At 34.0% G+C, this 18179-nt stretch overlaps 1 protein-coding gene across 1 annotated transcript in view; it reads right to left on the reverse strand.

Moving 5' to 3' along the window:
- LOC119084542 (GTP-binding protein Rhes-like) overlaps window positions 1-18179 on the reverse strand; it is a 47902-nt gene that overhangs the window by 11395 nt on the left and 18328 nt on the right. Inside the window, exon 2 of the mRNA XM_037194556.1 lies at window positions 4144-4863. Within this exon, the coding sequence (XP_037050451.1) occupies window positions 4144-4337 (194 nt within the window). The 5' untranslated portion in view covers window positions 4338-4863. The remainder of the gene's footprint in view (window positions 1-4143; window positions 4864-18179) is intronic.

Below are 18179 nucleotides of genomic sequence, written 5' to 3' on the forward strand. Positions count from 1 at the left end.
GAAGAATTTCACTTTATTTACACATCTAAACACACTGCCTCCAACTTTTTATTATTAGAATTGATAATGCACACACTTGTCTACCAAATTCCAGAATTAATTTGACAAAAATCACTTTTTATTAATTAGAAACAGAAAATAAAACCCGAAATTGTTCAATAACTGCCATTTTTTCAATTGTTGAGCTTTGATTTTGACAGTAACTAATGGTATATACAGCTGGTATGGTATAACATGGTGTGGTATAAAATGTGTTGCATACCATATTTATAATTGTCAAAATCAAAGCTCAACAATTGAAAAAATGGCAGTTATTGAACAATTTCGGGTTTTATTTTCTGTTTCTAATTAATAAAAAGTGATTTTTGTCAAATTAATTCTGGAATTTGGTAGACAAGTGTGTGCATTATCAATTCTAATAATAAAAAGTTGGAGGCAGTGTGTTTAGATGTGTAAATAAAATGAAATTCTTCATGTTTTGTGTCCAGTGAAGCGATGTTTTAAAACCGTAATGTCTTTCGTTTGATGCAATTTTTAAAACATTTTTTTCAGCAATTTTGTAGATAAAGGTCCAAACTTTAAGACTATGTAAGCCGCCAAGTGCCCCAACGTAAATTACACGTAAAAATGGATTCCCAAAATGAGTTATTTTCCAAATATTTTTCATACGAAAGTGAGTGTTTACATGAAGCTTTCAACAGAGGGCTCTTTGTAACCTAGTCTGCCCTCTTAAGCACATCTTGCAAAAACTAACTCGAGCCCCAAAAAGTATTGTGTTGACAGTGCCGTAACCTTCACAAGGACATTTGGGATAAAGGGCGAAAAATCTTCTATTTGGAAGCTCCAAATTTTTTTCGAAATGGCTGTACATGCGCACACATAGTGCGATAAGTCTTTATTTCACTATTCGCACTTTTAAACTTTAGACTTAGACTGAAAAGCTCTTCATATAATTAATGAAGCTAGTATTAAGAGGGTACAAGGGTTTAGCTGTGGACATAAACCAAATACTATGGCGCCACCTCTTTTAATTCAAGTGAAATGCTCATTGTGTCTTCAATAACAAAAGAATCTGGAACATCGAAGACGGCCACCATAGAAATAGTGTGAAAGCAAGATGGCCGCCGTGGTAGAAAAATTTTTGATTTTTATTATTTTAATCAAAACAAAAAGGAATTTTAGAAAAAGGAAAACACATTTTCGTGGTCAGCGACATAAGGAACGGTTTTGATATAGCAACTTATGTGTTTATTCTCGATGTACTGCCAAAAAAATGTACCTAAAGTGGAAAAAAATTTTGCCTTGTAGACGTGTTTTAATTGTGAAAAATAATTGTGAAAATCAAGTAATTTTATAAATGCGAAACCAAATTTCTGTTAAGTAAGGCTCAAATTAATCGTTAATTCCCTTTTTGCTGTATTCCATCTCTTGAGTCCTGAGAATTATGTTCCTAAATATGCCCTATTTTTCGCGCAATTTTGGTTCTTGTCCGAAGCTAAACCCTTGTACCCTCTTAAGTTAAATCATTAAAATGTAACCTTTCACGTCATAATCGCAGTAAGTGCCATGAACCTTTATTTCGCTATTCGCATTTGCGATTTGATTAGTCTTTTTTCAATTTTCGCACTATGTGCGAATATTACCTGCTTGAGGAAAATACGTTTAACATAAAGTCTACAATAAAAAGATCAACATTTTGATACCAAGGGCGCCAATTAAACTTTCTGCACCATACCACAATCGAATCATATTTTTTACTAAAAAAATCGCAATATTTTACAGTCTTATCGTACTCATCAATCACAAATACCCAATAAATCCGATTGTGTCAATGTATTAAACGTAACATCAACGATAATGCAAAGACAGTGATTTCAACTAATATAAATCCAATGGAAATCTTTTTTTTTATTAAAAAAAATAAATTGACATCATTCATTGTTCAGATTCTATTAAAATTTCATGACAACCCCTAAGCTCTTTTCTAATAAAGAAGATGAGGAATCAATTTCCAATAAAGTGTACCAGCAAACTAAGAAAGTATGAAAACGTTAATCAAAAGAATCGGATCAATAACGCTTCATTGTATGTATTTTGTCTGTGAAGCATTACTAAACACTCTTTTGCCCAATCTTCCATGCAAATTATTATTTATAGACCATTGCCACCAATATAGATCGTGATAAGACAGACTTTGGTAAAAGATATTAATGGTATAATTTACAATACGAAAGCATGACATCAGAAAAAGTGGTTTCTCGTAAAATGTTTGATATAATACATACGGAGTGGTGGTAGAAGAATTTATACTTCGTTCTGAGGCGGTGTGATATGAGGAACGGTTTTGGGCGCTTTATATTATGTAACGTTGATAGCAGTATAAAAGACTGAGAAACTTAATTAATTTATGTCACCAAAATTAATTATGTCACCTAAATTTTTATGGCTGATAATAATGGCGAATCATTAATAAAACAGATTTTATCTAAGTCGGATCTTTGTTTTAATTAAACGGTTAGCTACATTGTTGGACTGGCTACACTTCATCGGTACAATGTAAAATACAAATTGGTTATGTCATGTGAATGTACTGAATGTAGTATGACAATTATTAATGGTTTGTATTGTTGGCATCGATGTATTTCTATTCTTCGGATTTTTTATTTTTCTGCAACAAAATTGAACTTATTTTTAACAATTCATATTACGGGTCATTCAATTAATCCTCATGCTCTGTGGAGCACCTTTTAACAGTAAATTAATGCACACAATTTTACATAGCATTAGAGAAACAGAGCAGGTAAAAGTTTATCATTTTTAAATAAACCAGACCCTCGATGGGATTAAACACTTGAAACTTGAATTAACTGTGAGACACATGCGACAGTATACATAAAAATTCTAAATTAAATGTCGACTAAAAAAAGCTTTCATTTTACATGTTATAATAGGATGCGACATACGCATTCAAGAGAGACGAAAATACGACATAAAATGCGAAGCTTTTAAGCCATGTAAAAATTTATGGAACAAATTAAAAGCCAGCGTTGCCGTCAAGTTATACAGTTTAAGACATAGTAAAATAAAACATGTTATGCGCAAAAGATGTTACAGCGACAGCTTTGAAGTGTCCATCTACGTTTATATATAATACGTGGATCGGCATAAGTTCCATGCGTAAAAGACTGAAAAGCGCAGGAAAATCATTAACTTTGCCATAATATTTCACGTTTGATTTGTGTTTACTTTCAGTTACAAAAATACATTATTATGTCCCCTTATTTATCATTTACTCTACATAACAAAACATTTATCACAGGATTAACGTCTACTAACTCAATCAGATGATAGAGTTAACGTCTAAAAGTTATTCATTTGGGAAATGTTGCCGTACTTATGTGTATCAAAATATATATGTGAGGCACACCGTTAAGCACTGTGAAATTTTCATTCCAATATAAAACAAACAACTGTATGTACGTTGATAAAATCTATAATAGATCAGTGAAGAGGGAAAAAAATCGATCCCAAAAAATAAAGAAAAAGAAAATTGGTAACAAATTTATGGCACTTTCGAATAAGCATGAAAAGTTAAAATTATGGATTCGGTTTTGGTGTTTGGCATTATGCGAAATCTATTTTTCTTTCTCTTTTTTTTTAAAAATAAAGATCGTCGAGTTGATGGAAAACATATTTAAAATTGAGGGTACTTTAATACGAAAATAAATTTCACGTTAAATTGCGGCAAAACGATTTCGGGTAAGTTGTTTTTCGCATATTTATATTTATAGAGAAAAGAGATTTTGAGAAATGTTCCGGCTGCAATAAACATTTTCGCAAGAAAAAAAAGGTACGAAAAAAGTTAGATTTTCAGCACGAAGAATAAAGTTTTCCCCAAACTGTTGGAAAGAAATAAATTGAAATATTTAATTTTCGTTGAAGTGAGCATGTGTTCAACGTTGCCGATAAGTCTTCAGTTCCTTTTGTAGACGAAAAGTGTATGTGTTGATTGACTACAGTTTTACTGCCGACGAGAGTCAACTTTGAAAATTTATACGTATTACGTTACATTACTGCATGTTTCCGTATTGCTTGAGCTACATATGCGTTGGAAAGTAAACAAAACACATTGTCAACACTTACCCTAACATTACCAATCGATAACAGTTTTTCGCTGGTGGTACACTGTCATCACCACATGAGCCCGCACTGCCTGGACTCGGACCGGGACCTTGAAATACATCCACCGACGGACTTCTAGTTCGATCTACGTTCGTATCATTGTTGCGTGAACAAAACCATGTACTACAACGATTCAACCGATTCGTACATTCCATTGTAAAGCTGCTAATCTTATCACTAACATCTATTAAATGCTTCTTGGTTCGACCACAGGCCGAAGCCGTTTCATTTTCATCGCTGCGCGTTTCGTTGTACTTGTTTTCAGACGTTTCTTCATAATCTGATGATGACGGCTCTTTGATTTGAACTGGTATGTTGATTTGAACCGGTAGATCGGTGACGGTTTAGTTGCGTGTATTTCAATATTTAAAGGAAAAAAGAATGGAAATGAAAGCACTCTTTCAAATCACCTGACCGAAAATAATCAATTTTTAATTGATTCCGGTGATGATACGCTCCCAGCGTGTATTCAATTTCAATGGCGTTTTAAATACTCCCTTTCTGTATTTATCATCAAAGTTTGATTAATTGGCTTACACAACTTGCTTTTGCATTTATATGTACATCTATACGTATCGGTATGGTGAAGAATTCCAATTTTCAATTTAAAATTCCATCAATTTTCGCTGGAACAAATTGTAGTGCGGTTTTCGTATTTACTCTATTTGTGGTTTGAGATTTCTGAAATGGGAAATAAACAAAATTTATTAATGATTTTACATTTTGATTAGGGGTTATCTTAGAGATCAATTAAAGTTGTTTTTGCAATTATATATGTCCCGATTAGATCGTTTCGTTATAAGAACAGTGATGTATATGGAATGAATGGAGTGCTGTTGATACAAAGGACAATGACAATATGCTTGGAAAAAGAAAACGAGTACCTTCTTAGCCACTTACACCCAACGGCAAATAATTTAATTGTTCGAACAACACAAAACAAAACAAAAAAAAATGATAAAAAAGACCGAAAGTAATTAATTAGTCATCTTAGTCAGGCATTAAAATTTTGTATGTCTATACACCAGCAGGTGCCAAATTGCTCTCCAGAGTCAAATTAATAAAGAGAAAATGAAAAATTATGTAAAACGATAATCAAATATTCACAAATTTTGTATTTTCCCGACGCAGGTCGCGTGATATACATGTTTATATTCATACACAGCAGGGTAGCTGTAAAATTTTAACCTGATTAAGTAATGTTTGATTGGAGAATATTTTATTAAATTTTCATTACATCCGGTTTGAAATTTATATTTCATATAGTTCCTGATATTCCATATACATTTCGAGTTTGATCTGGATATGAAAGCTAAATAAATATCAACATAAAATGTAGTTCGCGGCGAAAGCTTTTGAAATAAAAAATAAATCGTAGAGGAAATGAAGAATAAAACAGAACTTCGTTTGACGTAATTTGTGGAAATATATTTGCAACGACGTTCTTAATTAGAAATCTTTTGAGACACACTGCATTCAATATTCATTGCGAATGGATACTTATTAATGTTGAGTATTATTGAAAATTGTAAAGATTCTCAAAAGTAAATATGAAAAATACAAAATTGAAATTTAAAAACAAATTTTTTTAGACTTTGTAGACATCTTTAAAATTAAAATCGTTAAAGGAAACAAAAGAAAAATGTTTTCATTGCAAAAATACATTCCGAAAATGAAACTTCGGAAAATATCTATGAGTGGTGTTGAAAGTAAGATGAATTGAACCCCAATGTACCAATTCACTCATTTATTGATACGAATATTCCTTTCAGATATCTGACTATTTACAATTACATTCTCTATATTTGCAAAGGACTGTGTACAGTCATTCCTGAGCGCCGCAAACTTAATGTTTTTTCACTCAAGTACATACAGTTCCACCTCAACTAAAAGAATGTATCAGTATATCAGACCGTCTGTGAAATGGTTTACGTTTTTTACATCCACTTGAGGAGCAAGTATGATACTCTGCCGTCTAAAGCTTGTCTATAAATATATAATATAAGTCTCGTTACTAATTCGCCCTTCTCTATGACGTTCCAAAGTCAAACACAGAAGAAAGTTGAAAATGATTTACTCCACCCAGACATTGTTCATTGGCCTCATATAAATTAGTATATAAAGTAATGAAAATTATGATCACCACACTGACTTTATAGCGGTAATCATTTTTGATTGTGATTAATAATTTTGCGTAGACAGTTTACAATAAGTCTATCCCAAAGTTACAAAAAAAATGTTTAATAAACGAAATAGAAATGGGTTAAGAATGTGTTCGATTAAAATAATAAATCGTAGGGATCCCTAAAACTTTTGCAAATGGCAAGCGTGTCGCGATATCATCATTAAATCTACTACTGCTTCCGTTTGAAGCATCGCCTAATGTTTGACGAAAAATCTACTACCTCTTTAGATTGACTATACTTTATGGTTTATAAGAGAACCCTAGCTACAGATAATCTTATTTTTTGTTGATGTCGTTGTCAATAACAGATTAACAGAATACTATAATTACAATAGGTGGATAGGATTCTAAGTTCGCTGGAACGATTTTATCAGTTATTTCGACCTAAAAAAAATTACAAAAATTAAACTCCAATAAGAGATACGAACGACACGAAAATTACCTACATGATTAGGAAACCAACTGCCAAAAGTCGAAATAAAATACCACGTTTCCAGTCATATCTCATATTACAGTTGTGAAGTTGTATGATACGACAATTTCAGTCCAGTCATGCTATCCATACCACATGCTATAGGTATGTCTAAGATGTACGACGTACATAATGTAATATTGTAGTTATGTGGTAATGCTTGCTGTGGCAACCCGTAGTATCGAATGAATAAAATCATTTCGATTGAAACTGGTGGAACTTACGAACCTTTCTAGTATTCTCGTAATGATTTTTTTTATTATCCCGCAATTCGTGTAACGTTATATCGATCCTAATATTAACTTTCCTTATCATCGAATTTAAAAGGAAATTTCTTTTCAATTTGATTTCAAAGCATGTGATTACACCATAAAATATTGAAAATCTAAATACAAAAACATAATAATCGCCCATTAATAAAATCATTATTTATTCACGAAAAATTTGTGTCTACAATTTCTGAAAAGTTTTAATTAATCCAAATTGTTCAATTCTCAGCCTGAATAACCTATCTGCTCCGACCTACCCTCCGCAACAGATTGTCATATTCTCATCCTATAATTTTTCTTTTGTTTTCAAAAATGTTTTTTCCTGATTGAAGTTGAAAATATTTCTTGTTACATTTTGATGGGGGTGACAAGGACAATTAATTGATTTATTGAAACTTATTTCTATGAAATTGATTTGATAAGAATATCTGACCGATTTCTTCTGTTGGAAAGGAAGTATAGCTGTGGTCTCAGAGGAACGTTATTTGAATAAGAATTTTTATAGGAAATTAGGCGGAATACATTTAAAAATCTGAATTTTTTTTTGATAAACTTGTTTGAGTTGATGTAACAATTAATGACTGAATTTATTGACAAAAGCGCCGTGGATTTCGATTTTTCAGAATGCAATCGGTTTTGAACATTGTTTCATTTATTACCGAATAATACAGCACAGTACTGTCAGTACTTCCCTTAATTAGTCGAAAAAAAAAATAGAAAATGTACAACAACAAAAAAACAAAAATCATTTCATGAATAATAAAGAGACAAATAAGACCGCGTAGATCCAATACGCAATTTTAACGATCGGGAGCTACAATGTACAAACCGAAGTGTAATTCAAACTACTTCTCAAGGACCTGCATAAAAAATTGAAATCTACACATGATCCGAGCTCGAGCATCCTCGTTCTATTTACAATTGCGATGAAAAAAGAGGTTATTCATTTCATTTGACCACACGTGCACACTTCATGTTATAAAATAAAATTTTGTCAGAAAGTAACTCCTGCACCACATGAAGCGTATAGTATTTCCGATTATAGGAAAGACGAACATAATATACTTATGGACATAACTCTACGAAACATTCGCGCTCGTTGTGGATACACTTTATTATCTGAAACAGTGGTATACCTCACATTTGAAATCAGGGTCAGGTGTATAACACCTAGTGAATAACACCATATCGTAATAGATATCATAATCTAATAAGTGAAAATCGTTCATCCTTTTGACATACATATTATAGTTCGCGATAACCCCTTTCTTCTACACTGGCAGTGCGAGTGCAGAATTTTATTTGATGGATGAACGAAATGCCATGGTAAGTTAGAAACATGAGAATGATTTTAATAAAACATTTATGCTACATTGCATGGGGCTTTACGAACTTTATATGACCTTTTCAGTATACTAAGTATATTTTCAATCATAACTTCATCGTCTGTACATAAATTTGATTTGACGTTATGTATATGGAAATGGCAAACAATATATGGTACACACGCAAAATACATCTATGCAAATCGACAGCGATGTAAAATAGTATACAACTCAAAGTTTCATTTATCTTTCTCTCCTATTTATAATTATTCCGACGTTTGAGCAAAGTTGGATGGGACAGAAATATTATTTTTATGGCAAAACATTCATCATTCGGTAAATAGTTTGTAAAATAGATTCAAACTATTTGGTAGGTGAACGTGTATTTAATGGGCTAATTAATTACGAACACAACGTGAGGTAATTTATTGAAACCTATGTCTACACAATAGTGATTGTATCACTTGACTCCGTGTTTCTGTGCAGCATGACAAATTAAATCATTAGATCCGTCGTTTCGAGTTTTTACCAGACCAGGAAAATAAATTCAATTCGTGCAGAAAACCTGTCAATGAAAGCGTGAGTTTGTATTGTTGTACACCACCTTCAGATTTGTCGTTTTAAGACTTAAGTGCCCATTCCACTTAAAAAAAGTACTCCGTGAGAGAGCCGTGAGAGAGCAAACTGTCGAATAAACAAAGAAAAATTGAAAAAATTCAATTTTGTCTCTCACACGGAGTACTTTCTTTGGTAAGAGGAAACTAAGCATTACTTTACATTTCAAAGCCATCCGTAAAAGCATCTTTTCTATTGAAATCAATTATTTTGAACAACAATCATCCAGGGTAATTCTTGTAGATCTGACGACTTACATTATCAATTTATTACGAATTCTCAGAAAAAACTCTTGAAGTATTTGTACCCATCTTCAGATTTTCGCATTGCAAACATGGACGAACAGACTCCTCTTGCTACAGTTTTCCTGTTTTCAATGTCAAATTCAAATTTATTGTTTACAATAGAAAAATGACAACTACAACTTCGAACCACCTGGGTGAAAACCTAACTATTTTATCCTGATGCTATAACGTACAAAGCAAGTTTCAATGGTTCTAATGAAACCATTACTGTCCGGAAAATTACTTAATCCAATCAATGTACAAACCATAAACAAAATCGGCTTAGTTTTGTTTTGTTTTTTATTAAAACAAATCTAAAGTGATCTGGAGCGTCTATTTTTGCAAGATATAGGTACGATATAGCATAAGATAATATATCCCGTTGGCAATTAGGTTAAGCTATTTATGTTTTTTTATGTGATAAACCACATCATTTTGTATGTAAAAAACAATGTTTTACAGCGAACCATAAAATCTTACAGTGTTTCATGTAGCGTTATTAAACCGCAAAAAAAGCCCCAAGTAAGCAAACAAAAATGAAAATAAGTTTACCTCAAACGTATGTCTATACTTGTATTAAAGTTGCACAATTCAGTTACGAGATATTTTATCCAAAGTTTGAAAACTCCATCCATTGCCCGTTTTTATACGATGAATAGGAGATGTAGCATCCAACGATTTGTTTATTAATTTTGTTGTTGTTGTTGTTGTTTCTAATATATTGTTTTTTGACACCAGTCGTTGATTAATTTGAAAAATAGAAAATTGTGTTTTCTAGATACAATGCATAATAGAACGTTCTTCAAAAATAAGCTGGAAGTGGCACGACGTGGTACATTGAACCAGTTTCTTCATTTCAACATTTTATAGTTCAAAATAAACTATTTGGTTAACGTAAAGCACATAAAATACACCTGATAAGGAAAATAGGCGAGGCGTCACCCTCTCTCACAAATATTCAACTGAAGATCGCGCAACAACTTTGAACATTTTCTGTTACTGTTTCTGTTACTGTAAGAATCTCAAGAAAAACATACAAATTGGCAGGGACATTGTTCCTATTCTTAAGTTGTGACCACGGGATATTGCAAAAAAAAATACGAAAACGGCCAAGGAAGGCGAACATAACTATACAACTGAATTCTGGCACAAATTTTTCGATAAGCGGATTATGCTCCGATTGGAACGAAACGATTAAAAAATTCGCATTTGCAATAATGACCAACGGTGTGGCGGTTTCAGTGCAATTGAACAATAATTGTGCAATAAGGACTCACGTTCGTATTCGTTGGAATTGGAAGCACTCAAGTCAAAACAACAGAAACAATAAAAAATTATTCGGCCAACGTTACAACAGCAAAGCGTACAATCAACTAGTAGGACAAGGCCCTGGACATTAAAATTGTTTCTGACCAGTGTTTTTGAGACAACCAAACCAATGAAGAGCGGTAAATTAAAATTTCATCGAAACAGTGCCAAAACATGACACTCAAGAACATATCCAAGTTATATCGGCCACAGACTGCGTCACTTGGACGAGGCAATACTCTCTCTAGCAAACAAACTCTCAGCTCTCTGTGTCAAATTCCCACCCTATTTCTTTGTATTCTACAAACACTATTCTACATTTTGACTGACTACTGACTACGCTGTAATGTATATGTAAATTCCAAAGTCTACTTGATTTCACCACCTTAATAAAAGTAGTTTGTTTGCTGGAGAGGATATTGGACGAGGCAATCGCAATTTATACAACGCACTTCATTCTACAAGTATGTACAAGCAGGCACAATCGGTCATTCATCGAATTGTTAATGATTTACTAACCATTTCAGTCAAAAGTACGTATTTATTGCCTATTTGATGTTGGAGTTTCAGAATTGCCGTCTTGTTCTCCCATCGAGAAGTATAGAAGGTGTCCTGGTGTACGTGAATTGGTCAGTCGTATGCGATGCCGTATTCTATGTCGTATGCTTTCGAAAGTTTAAGACAACAGCGCAAGAAATTCAGCAGTATAAGAGATGGGAATGGAAAGGGCACTATCATCGAAATTGCTCCAATTCCAATCCTTCACAACAATTTCTACCGTTGCCAACAACAATCCAAAAAAAAGAATCACCCAAGACGATTCTCATTAAAATGGTGAATCAAACGCACACCGTACACAAAGAAATTTTCCGATTGGGTTCTGATGCAAAATAAAATTTAATTCACTGATTCATCCATACAGATATAACTAGTTGAAATTTTGTAGTTCGTTTTTTCTATGCTGAAAACTATAAATGTTTAGTGTGTTTTTATCGTCAGCATCGTATATTGAACCAAGGACATCACCGAATCGTATATAAAAAAATCCATTTCCATTTCAAAACTTTACGATGATGCACTTGAAAATTTATGATATCGCCAAAGTTTAAGCTATTTCAACCGAATGGTCCATAAAATAAAGCTCTTTGAAAAGGTTTTCCATTAAAAAGAATATATATTATATATATATCTACATCCCATATACACACAGCCGAGTAAGTGACAATGAACGAATAAACATAAATTGAAGTTTTATTGCAGCGTTTTTTATTCGTTATATTCTTCATCATACGTATCCTTATACTACACTTGAACATAAAATCATATGCTGTGCAAATCACATACGTTTTCTCACATTCATATACGTTCGAATTTTCTATGCTACAAAATATTGTAATTGGCAATTTTTTTATGGGAAAATGACATAAAAGCTATAATGTATTAATTTTAAGTGCTATGTTTAAAACATAAAACGTTCTACCTTCACTTTCCGTGTATTAGCACAGTGACATTATCATCGAAACGTTCGACTTCTCATTCTATATGTCACCTTTTGTATACTAACAGACACGACACGGAAATGCTCGAATAAAGTGTGATTGCTGTTTGAAGCGCTTCAATATGAGTACTCAAAGCATCTGTGAGTCATGTTTCGTGTCTTACAGAGTTTTTACTCACTATTACCTGTCAATTACATGGTAATCGATAGTGTGTACACATTTGTGTCCCCCTTTTTTTCTACTGAATCAATCGTGACAATTGCTTTGAATGAAACTATTCAATTCATTAATGCCAAACATCATGAAATTTCTGTATCAAAGAACGATTTTGTTGGTTGAACGACGTACTTACAAAGGCCTTACACATACTGAAATGTTATTGCAATCATTGTTTAAATATTGATTCCAAAATGACATTTTGCATTGGAGAATATTCAATCTAAAATTTAAAAGACGATTGCCATTTTGAGGACCCAAGCGAAGAAAAGCGAAGAAGCTGAAGTTCTGAAAGCTCTCAAAAGCATTGACGTTACTCAAGGCAATGGGCCGGATGATGTGTCGCCACTTTTGGTTAGGAAATGTGCTGAATCGCTTCTCGCTCCTCTCCACGGTGTTTTTAATTTGTCATTGAGGACACGCTCATTTCCGAACCGGTGGAAGGTATCGTACTTGACTCCGATTCACAAGAGTGGCTCCAGGAGCGACGTAGAAAACTACAGAGGAATTGCAATTTTGCCAACTATCGGGAAAGTTTTTGAGTCATTGGTCTGCGATCGGTTGATCCTTAAGCTGTGTGGAAAGCTGTCTCGGAGACAACACGGTTTTCTGAGAGGACGCTCTACGTCGACAAACTTGATGGAATTTGTAAGTCAGACCCTGAGAGTAATCGAATCCAGATCTCAGGTAGATGTTATATATACTGATATTCGTAAGGCTTTCGATCAGGTACGGCATGGATGTTTGTTGAAAAAGCTTGGCGAGCTCGGCTTCTCCCCCTGCCTGCTAGACTGGATAAGATCCTATCTGTTTGGTAGGAAACAGTATGTGAAAGTCCTTGAATATCAGTCGAGTGCGTTCACTGTGTCGTCTGGCCTTCCACAAGGCAGCCATCTTGGCCCGTTGTTGTTCATTCTGTATTTCAATGATGTTGCTGATGTTTTCGAGAAAGCTGAATGCAGTTTGTTCGCCGATGACCTGAAAATCATTCGTGTGATCAACAACGTGTCTGACGCGCTTGAGCTTCAGCTGGCCATTGACGCTTTTCTGGCGTGGTCTGAAAGGAACTTCTTGTCCATCAATGTTTCCAAGTGTAAGGTTATGTCTTTTTATCGCCTGAGGTCACCGACCTTCTTCAGCTATTGTGTTGATGATACCGAACTGGAACGTGTGTCTAATATGACGGATCTGGGTGTAGTATTGGATCCCCATCTTGACTTTAGAGCCCACATCGACAATAAGATAGCGAAAGCCTACTCTATGCTTGGTTTTCTGAGAAGGATCTGCGCGGATTTTGTTAACTTGAAGTGCCTGACATCCATTTACAGCGCTCACGTCAGGTCTCATCTCGAGTACGCGTCTGTGGTTTGGAGCCCCGCGTCTGTGTCACTTAGCAACTCAATCGAATCGATCCAGAAACAGTTCGTCATGTTTGCACTCCGGCGGTCGGTCAGAAGGGATTCTAACTTTCGGCTCCCACCATACGACGAGAGACGTAAAGTTTTGGGACTTGACCGTCTTTCTGATAGACGCATTCTGAGTCGTGTGGTTTTTTTGTATGACGTTTTAAAGGGAAGGGTTAGTGCACCTGATCTTTGCGCCCAGTTTGACTCTTACCGTAATGCGCCATCTCATTCCTACGGACTTCGTGTGATTGATATGTTTCGCCCACCCCAGCACAGGACCGATTATGGCTTCAATGAGCCAATAACTGCGAGTTGCAGAGAATTCGAACCTTTCAAAGCAATTTATGAGAACAGTTATACTCGCCAAGATTTTCGTTCCAGGGCAAGATCGCTGATCACATCATCTACTTGACTCGTCCTGCACAAACTTTTCGTTTCTCACCACGATTATTGCAATGGTCACGCTGTTGGACATGAAAATAGTCTTGCGGTATGGCTCATTTGGCACATAGTGTACTACATAAAGCAGAGGGTGGTTACGACTCCGACGGGTCGACTGGGTCGTTGCCGCTTCCGCGTTGCTGGTTTCGTTTCGGCTCACATGCTAATTCGTTTTAACTTACACGCATTGTCAGCATAGCTTCGTTATTGACTAAATTTTGTAAATTTGTATTCTTTATGAGGCCGTTTGATAATAAACTGTTAAAATAAAATAATAATAAAAATAAAATTCAGAATGTATAAGTGGTGACCAGAACAGCTATACAAACATTTAAAATTCGTAATGCTACGGAGAAAGGTTACCCCCCTTTTTTTCAAAAAGGTTGTATCTGATCTATCTGTTATTTCATTTTTATTTACCTCATGAAATTTTTTACATTTTTCCTTTACTTTCATGCCCATTCATGCACACACAAAAATGTTTCACGGTACATATAACTTTTTATTTAACACATTTTTTATGAAGAGGTTAAATTGTTAAATTTGATATATTTGTGTAATGTGCCATTGAATAAACATTTGTATATACTACTTGTCTAATCGAACAAAATTATACACGCGAGTGAAATATTTATTCCGCTTAAGCGGGGTCGTAGCCGAATTTCCAAGCTTACACATTCCATTCACAAAAATCCATTAACATTTACACGAAAATCGAATCGATGACGAATATCCTCATTCGAAAACTATTAGCAGGGACATTTGAATGAAACGTAATAAAGGGTACTATAATGCTAGTATATTTTTGACTAGTTGAAACTTAAGATAAGTTTTTACAGATCTCAGACATATAATCGGTCAATTATTACACAGTAAACTGTACAGTAATTGCCATATTGTCATACTATATTCATATTGTGGATAATTGATCTTTCAAATTGTCCGTATCGTTTCCAACATTTTAAGTAGCATTAGCTTTGCTAATGAAAACAAAACGTATCAATTCCCAGTTTGTAGCTTAATTAAAACGGATTGCAACTAAATATTTAATTACTCAAATCCATTTTCGAATATAATAATAAATGTTCGAATTAAGAGGAGTATAACGTCAAGCATGACGTCACGTTCGTTCAAAAGACAAGTACTGAATAATTGCAAGCTTTAAACTGTAAATAGGAGAAGTGTAGCAGATTTATTGATTTATCCAGTGATACGCGTACTGTTTATTAATGGTTAAATATTCATGATATAGTAATTTACCATTTTGAAATCATATCGTGAAATTTTTTCGACCTAAATACCATTCCAGAAGAAAAGGGAAATGAAACGTATAAAAAAGTCTTTTTAAATTAAAGTTCTGAATCGTTTTAAAAAAGCAGCGAACGATACATATACAATAGTTGTTATATACATTAGCTGATTCCATGAAAAGAGTTGATGTTAAAAGGGATAAACCGTGGAATAGGAAACTTCGAAACTTGCTCTAAAGAAATGTTTACCGTAGAAAGAAAGTAAAGCCCAAAATATTCAATGAAAATATTCGTTACGCATACCTTTCGATACCCTCGTTAAATTGAAAGACATTTCTTTTGTATACCTCGCGCGCTACTCTACTTACAAACTATATATGGAAAGAGCTTTTCTATGGCGTAAAATTGAGCCTTACCAAAGTAATATTTTTAATAACTTTATGCATTATGAACACAAAGCAGATGTAATCTGCTTCAGGATGTATCTCGTCGACCGTATAAAAAGTGTATTGACTCGAATTGACTATGCTCAACGGAAGCGCTCGTCACATTTAATGAAACACATTTCCCGGTTATTTTTAAATTATGTACCGGACCTAGCTTAATGTTAATAATCTTTTTAATTAAATTTAATAAACTAATTTCATGCCTCGGAGGGTAGATTGAAAACATACTAATGCGGAGCATGGTCAATTATGTACATTATGCAAAATATGTACACCGTACACTATATGTATGAATGAGAAAAATGTAAAAAATTCCATGCCCTGTAGGTATTCAGTGTGTTAGCATTGTAAGAAGTCAACAATGTTGTTGGAGGTTAAATTCTTGTTTATCTAAAGCATTCCAACTAAGTATAGTTGAAAACATGTACGGGTGCTTCTCAACAATGCAAAGGCAGAGTTTAAAAAAAACAATTACATACTGGGGTGGGGGTGGGTTGTTATTACAGATACAACATGATAGTAATTTCAATTTTTACGCAATTAAATTTGTTTATCCACGAATGTAGGAAACGTTCAACGGTAAAGCCGTCATATTAATAAAACTCAATTTATCAAAGCGAAACATATCCCCGGCTTAGTGGTGTTTTAAACTGCCACTTTATAAATAATTCCATTGATCGTATAAGATAAATCTCTTTTATACGTGAGACGGTGTTATATTTGATAATTTATTTACATTACTCTGGCTTTTAAATGATTTGATGAAATGAACAAACACACTTCATATGATACAACAAAATGTGTTGCAGGTTGTTTTTTTTTTTAAATTCAATTCAGAGAGACACGTTAAGAAGTTAGGAAAAATTGAAGTATTACAGAAAGTTAGCTCTCATTCAAAGCTTTTTTATGAATGCTTTTCCATGGAAAATTTTAAATCGATTAAGCCAAAAAAGAAAATTCCAGTGTACGGCAACAGATTGATATGAGCTTTTGACGTTGACATTTTTGAATTTGATTTATTTGTACTGTTAAACAATTATATTATGACTAGGGCTGTAAGATGCATTACTTTTACATCCTACACACTTCCCACATTCAATTGAACCAACGAATTCAATTTCATTTTTGATTATGTGGATTGACATCATTGACATACAAGTGGTTAGTTCTCATTATCTACACCATATATTTTGCGTGTCCAAGCAGTTAAAGAAGCACTAGGTAGCGACAATGAAAATTCTGAAAGGACAGTTTAGCTCACATCTGACTTGATCACAAAGGCAGTAACCAAATTAGAAGAGATTTTTTTGTGTACTATAACTAAACTATATGTATTTTACGTGCTACATGCGTCGAAAACCGTACTTTTCATGTTTCACGCACGACTTTTGACGCCCAAAGCATGTAACATTACATAACTCGGGATAAACAGATGAAATATCTCGGCTGCGCCTCGGATCAGCAAAATTCACACGAAAACTCTACTTTTCATCTTTCCCGAGTAATGTAAAATACTAATGCTTTTCTGATCTTTCAAACGTGAGAAAGATGAAAATTTTATGAAAAGAATCTTGTATATGTGTACCAAGAAGGCGGATCTCAAAAACGGTAGCGGTACAGCTACACCCTTTCAAAATTTTCATTGACGCTACCCAGTGCTTCTTTAACTGCTTGGACACGCAAAATATATGGTGCAGATAATGAGAACTAACCACTTGTATGTCAATGATGTCAATCCACATAATCAAAAATGAAATTGAATTCGTTGGTTCAATTGAATGTGGGAAGTGTGTAGGATGTAAAAGTAATGCATCCTACAATCCTATAGTCATAATATAATTGGTTAACTGTAATCTTCTTTTCTTTTGTGGTTTCGCACTTATAAAAATAAGGAACTTGTTGTTTTTAACACCTTCGGCATGAAACATATTTTTCATGTGTCGGGGCCACTTCGTTCGGGCTACAACTCACGAAATTGCCTAAAAACAATCGTCCAAAACAGATACACAAATAACTATTGTATGCTTGCTAAGAGGACCGAAAGTAAAGCTGTCAATTCGCGGGGCGAAAGCTTTCGCTTTCGCTCCTTGAATTGACATTTCTTTCCTTTCGGTCCTCTTAGCAAGCATACAAAACTTAATACGTAACTCTTTCGGCCTACTCAATCGATACGTAAATAACTATTTCATGCAAGCTAAGTGAAAATATTTGTGGAACAGTGAGCCGTTGTATTCGGTTCCGGATGCAACCTAATTACACACATTGAAAAAAAAACTAATTT

This window comes from Bradysia coprophila, unplaced genomic scaffold, assembly GCF_014529535.1.
Source record: "Bradysia coprophila strain Holo2 unplaced genomic scaffold, BU_Bcop_v1 contig_762, whole genome shotgun sequence".
NCBI classification, from domain to species: Eukaryota; Metazoa; Arthropoda; class Insecta; order Diptera; family Sciaridae; genus Bradysia; species Bradysia coprophila.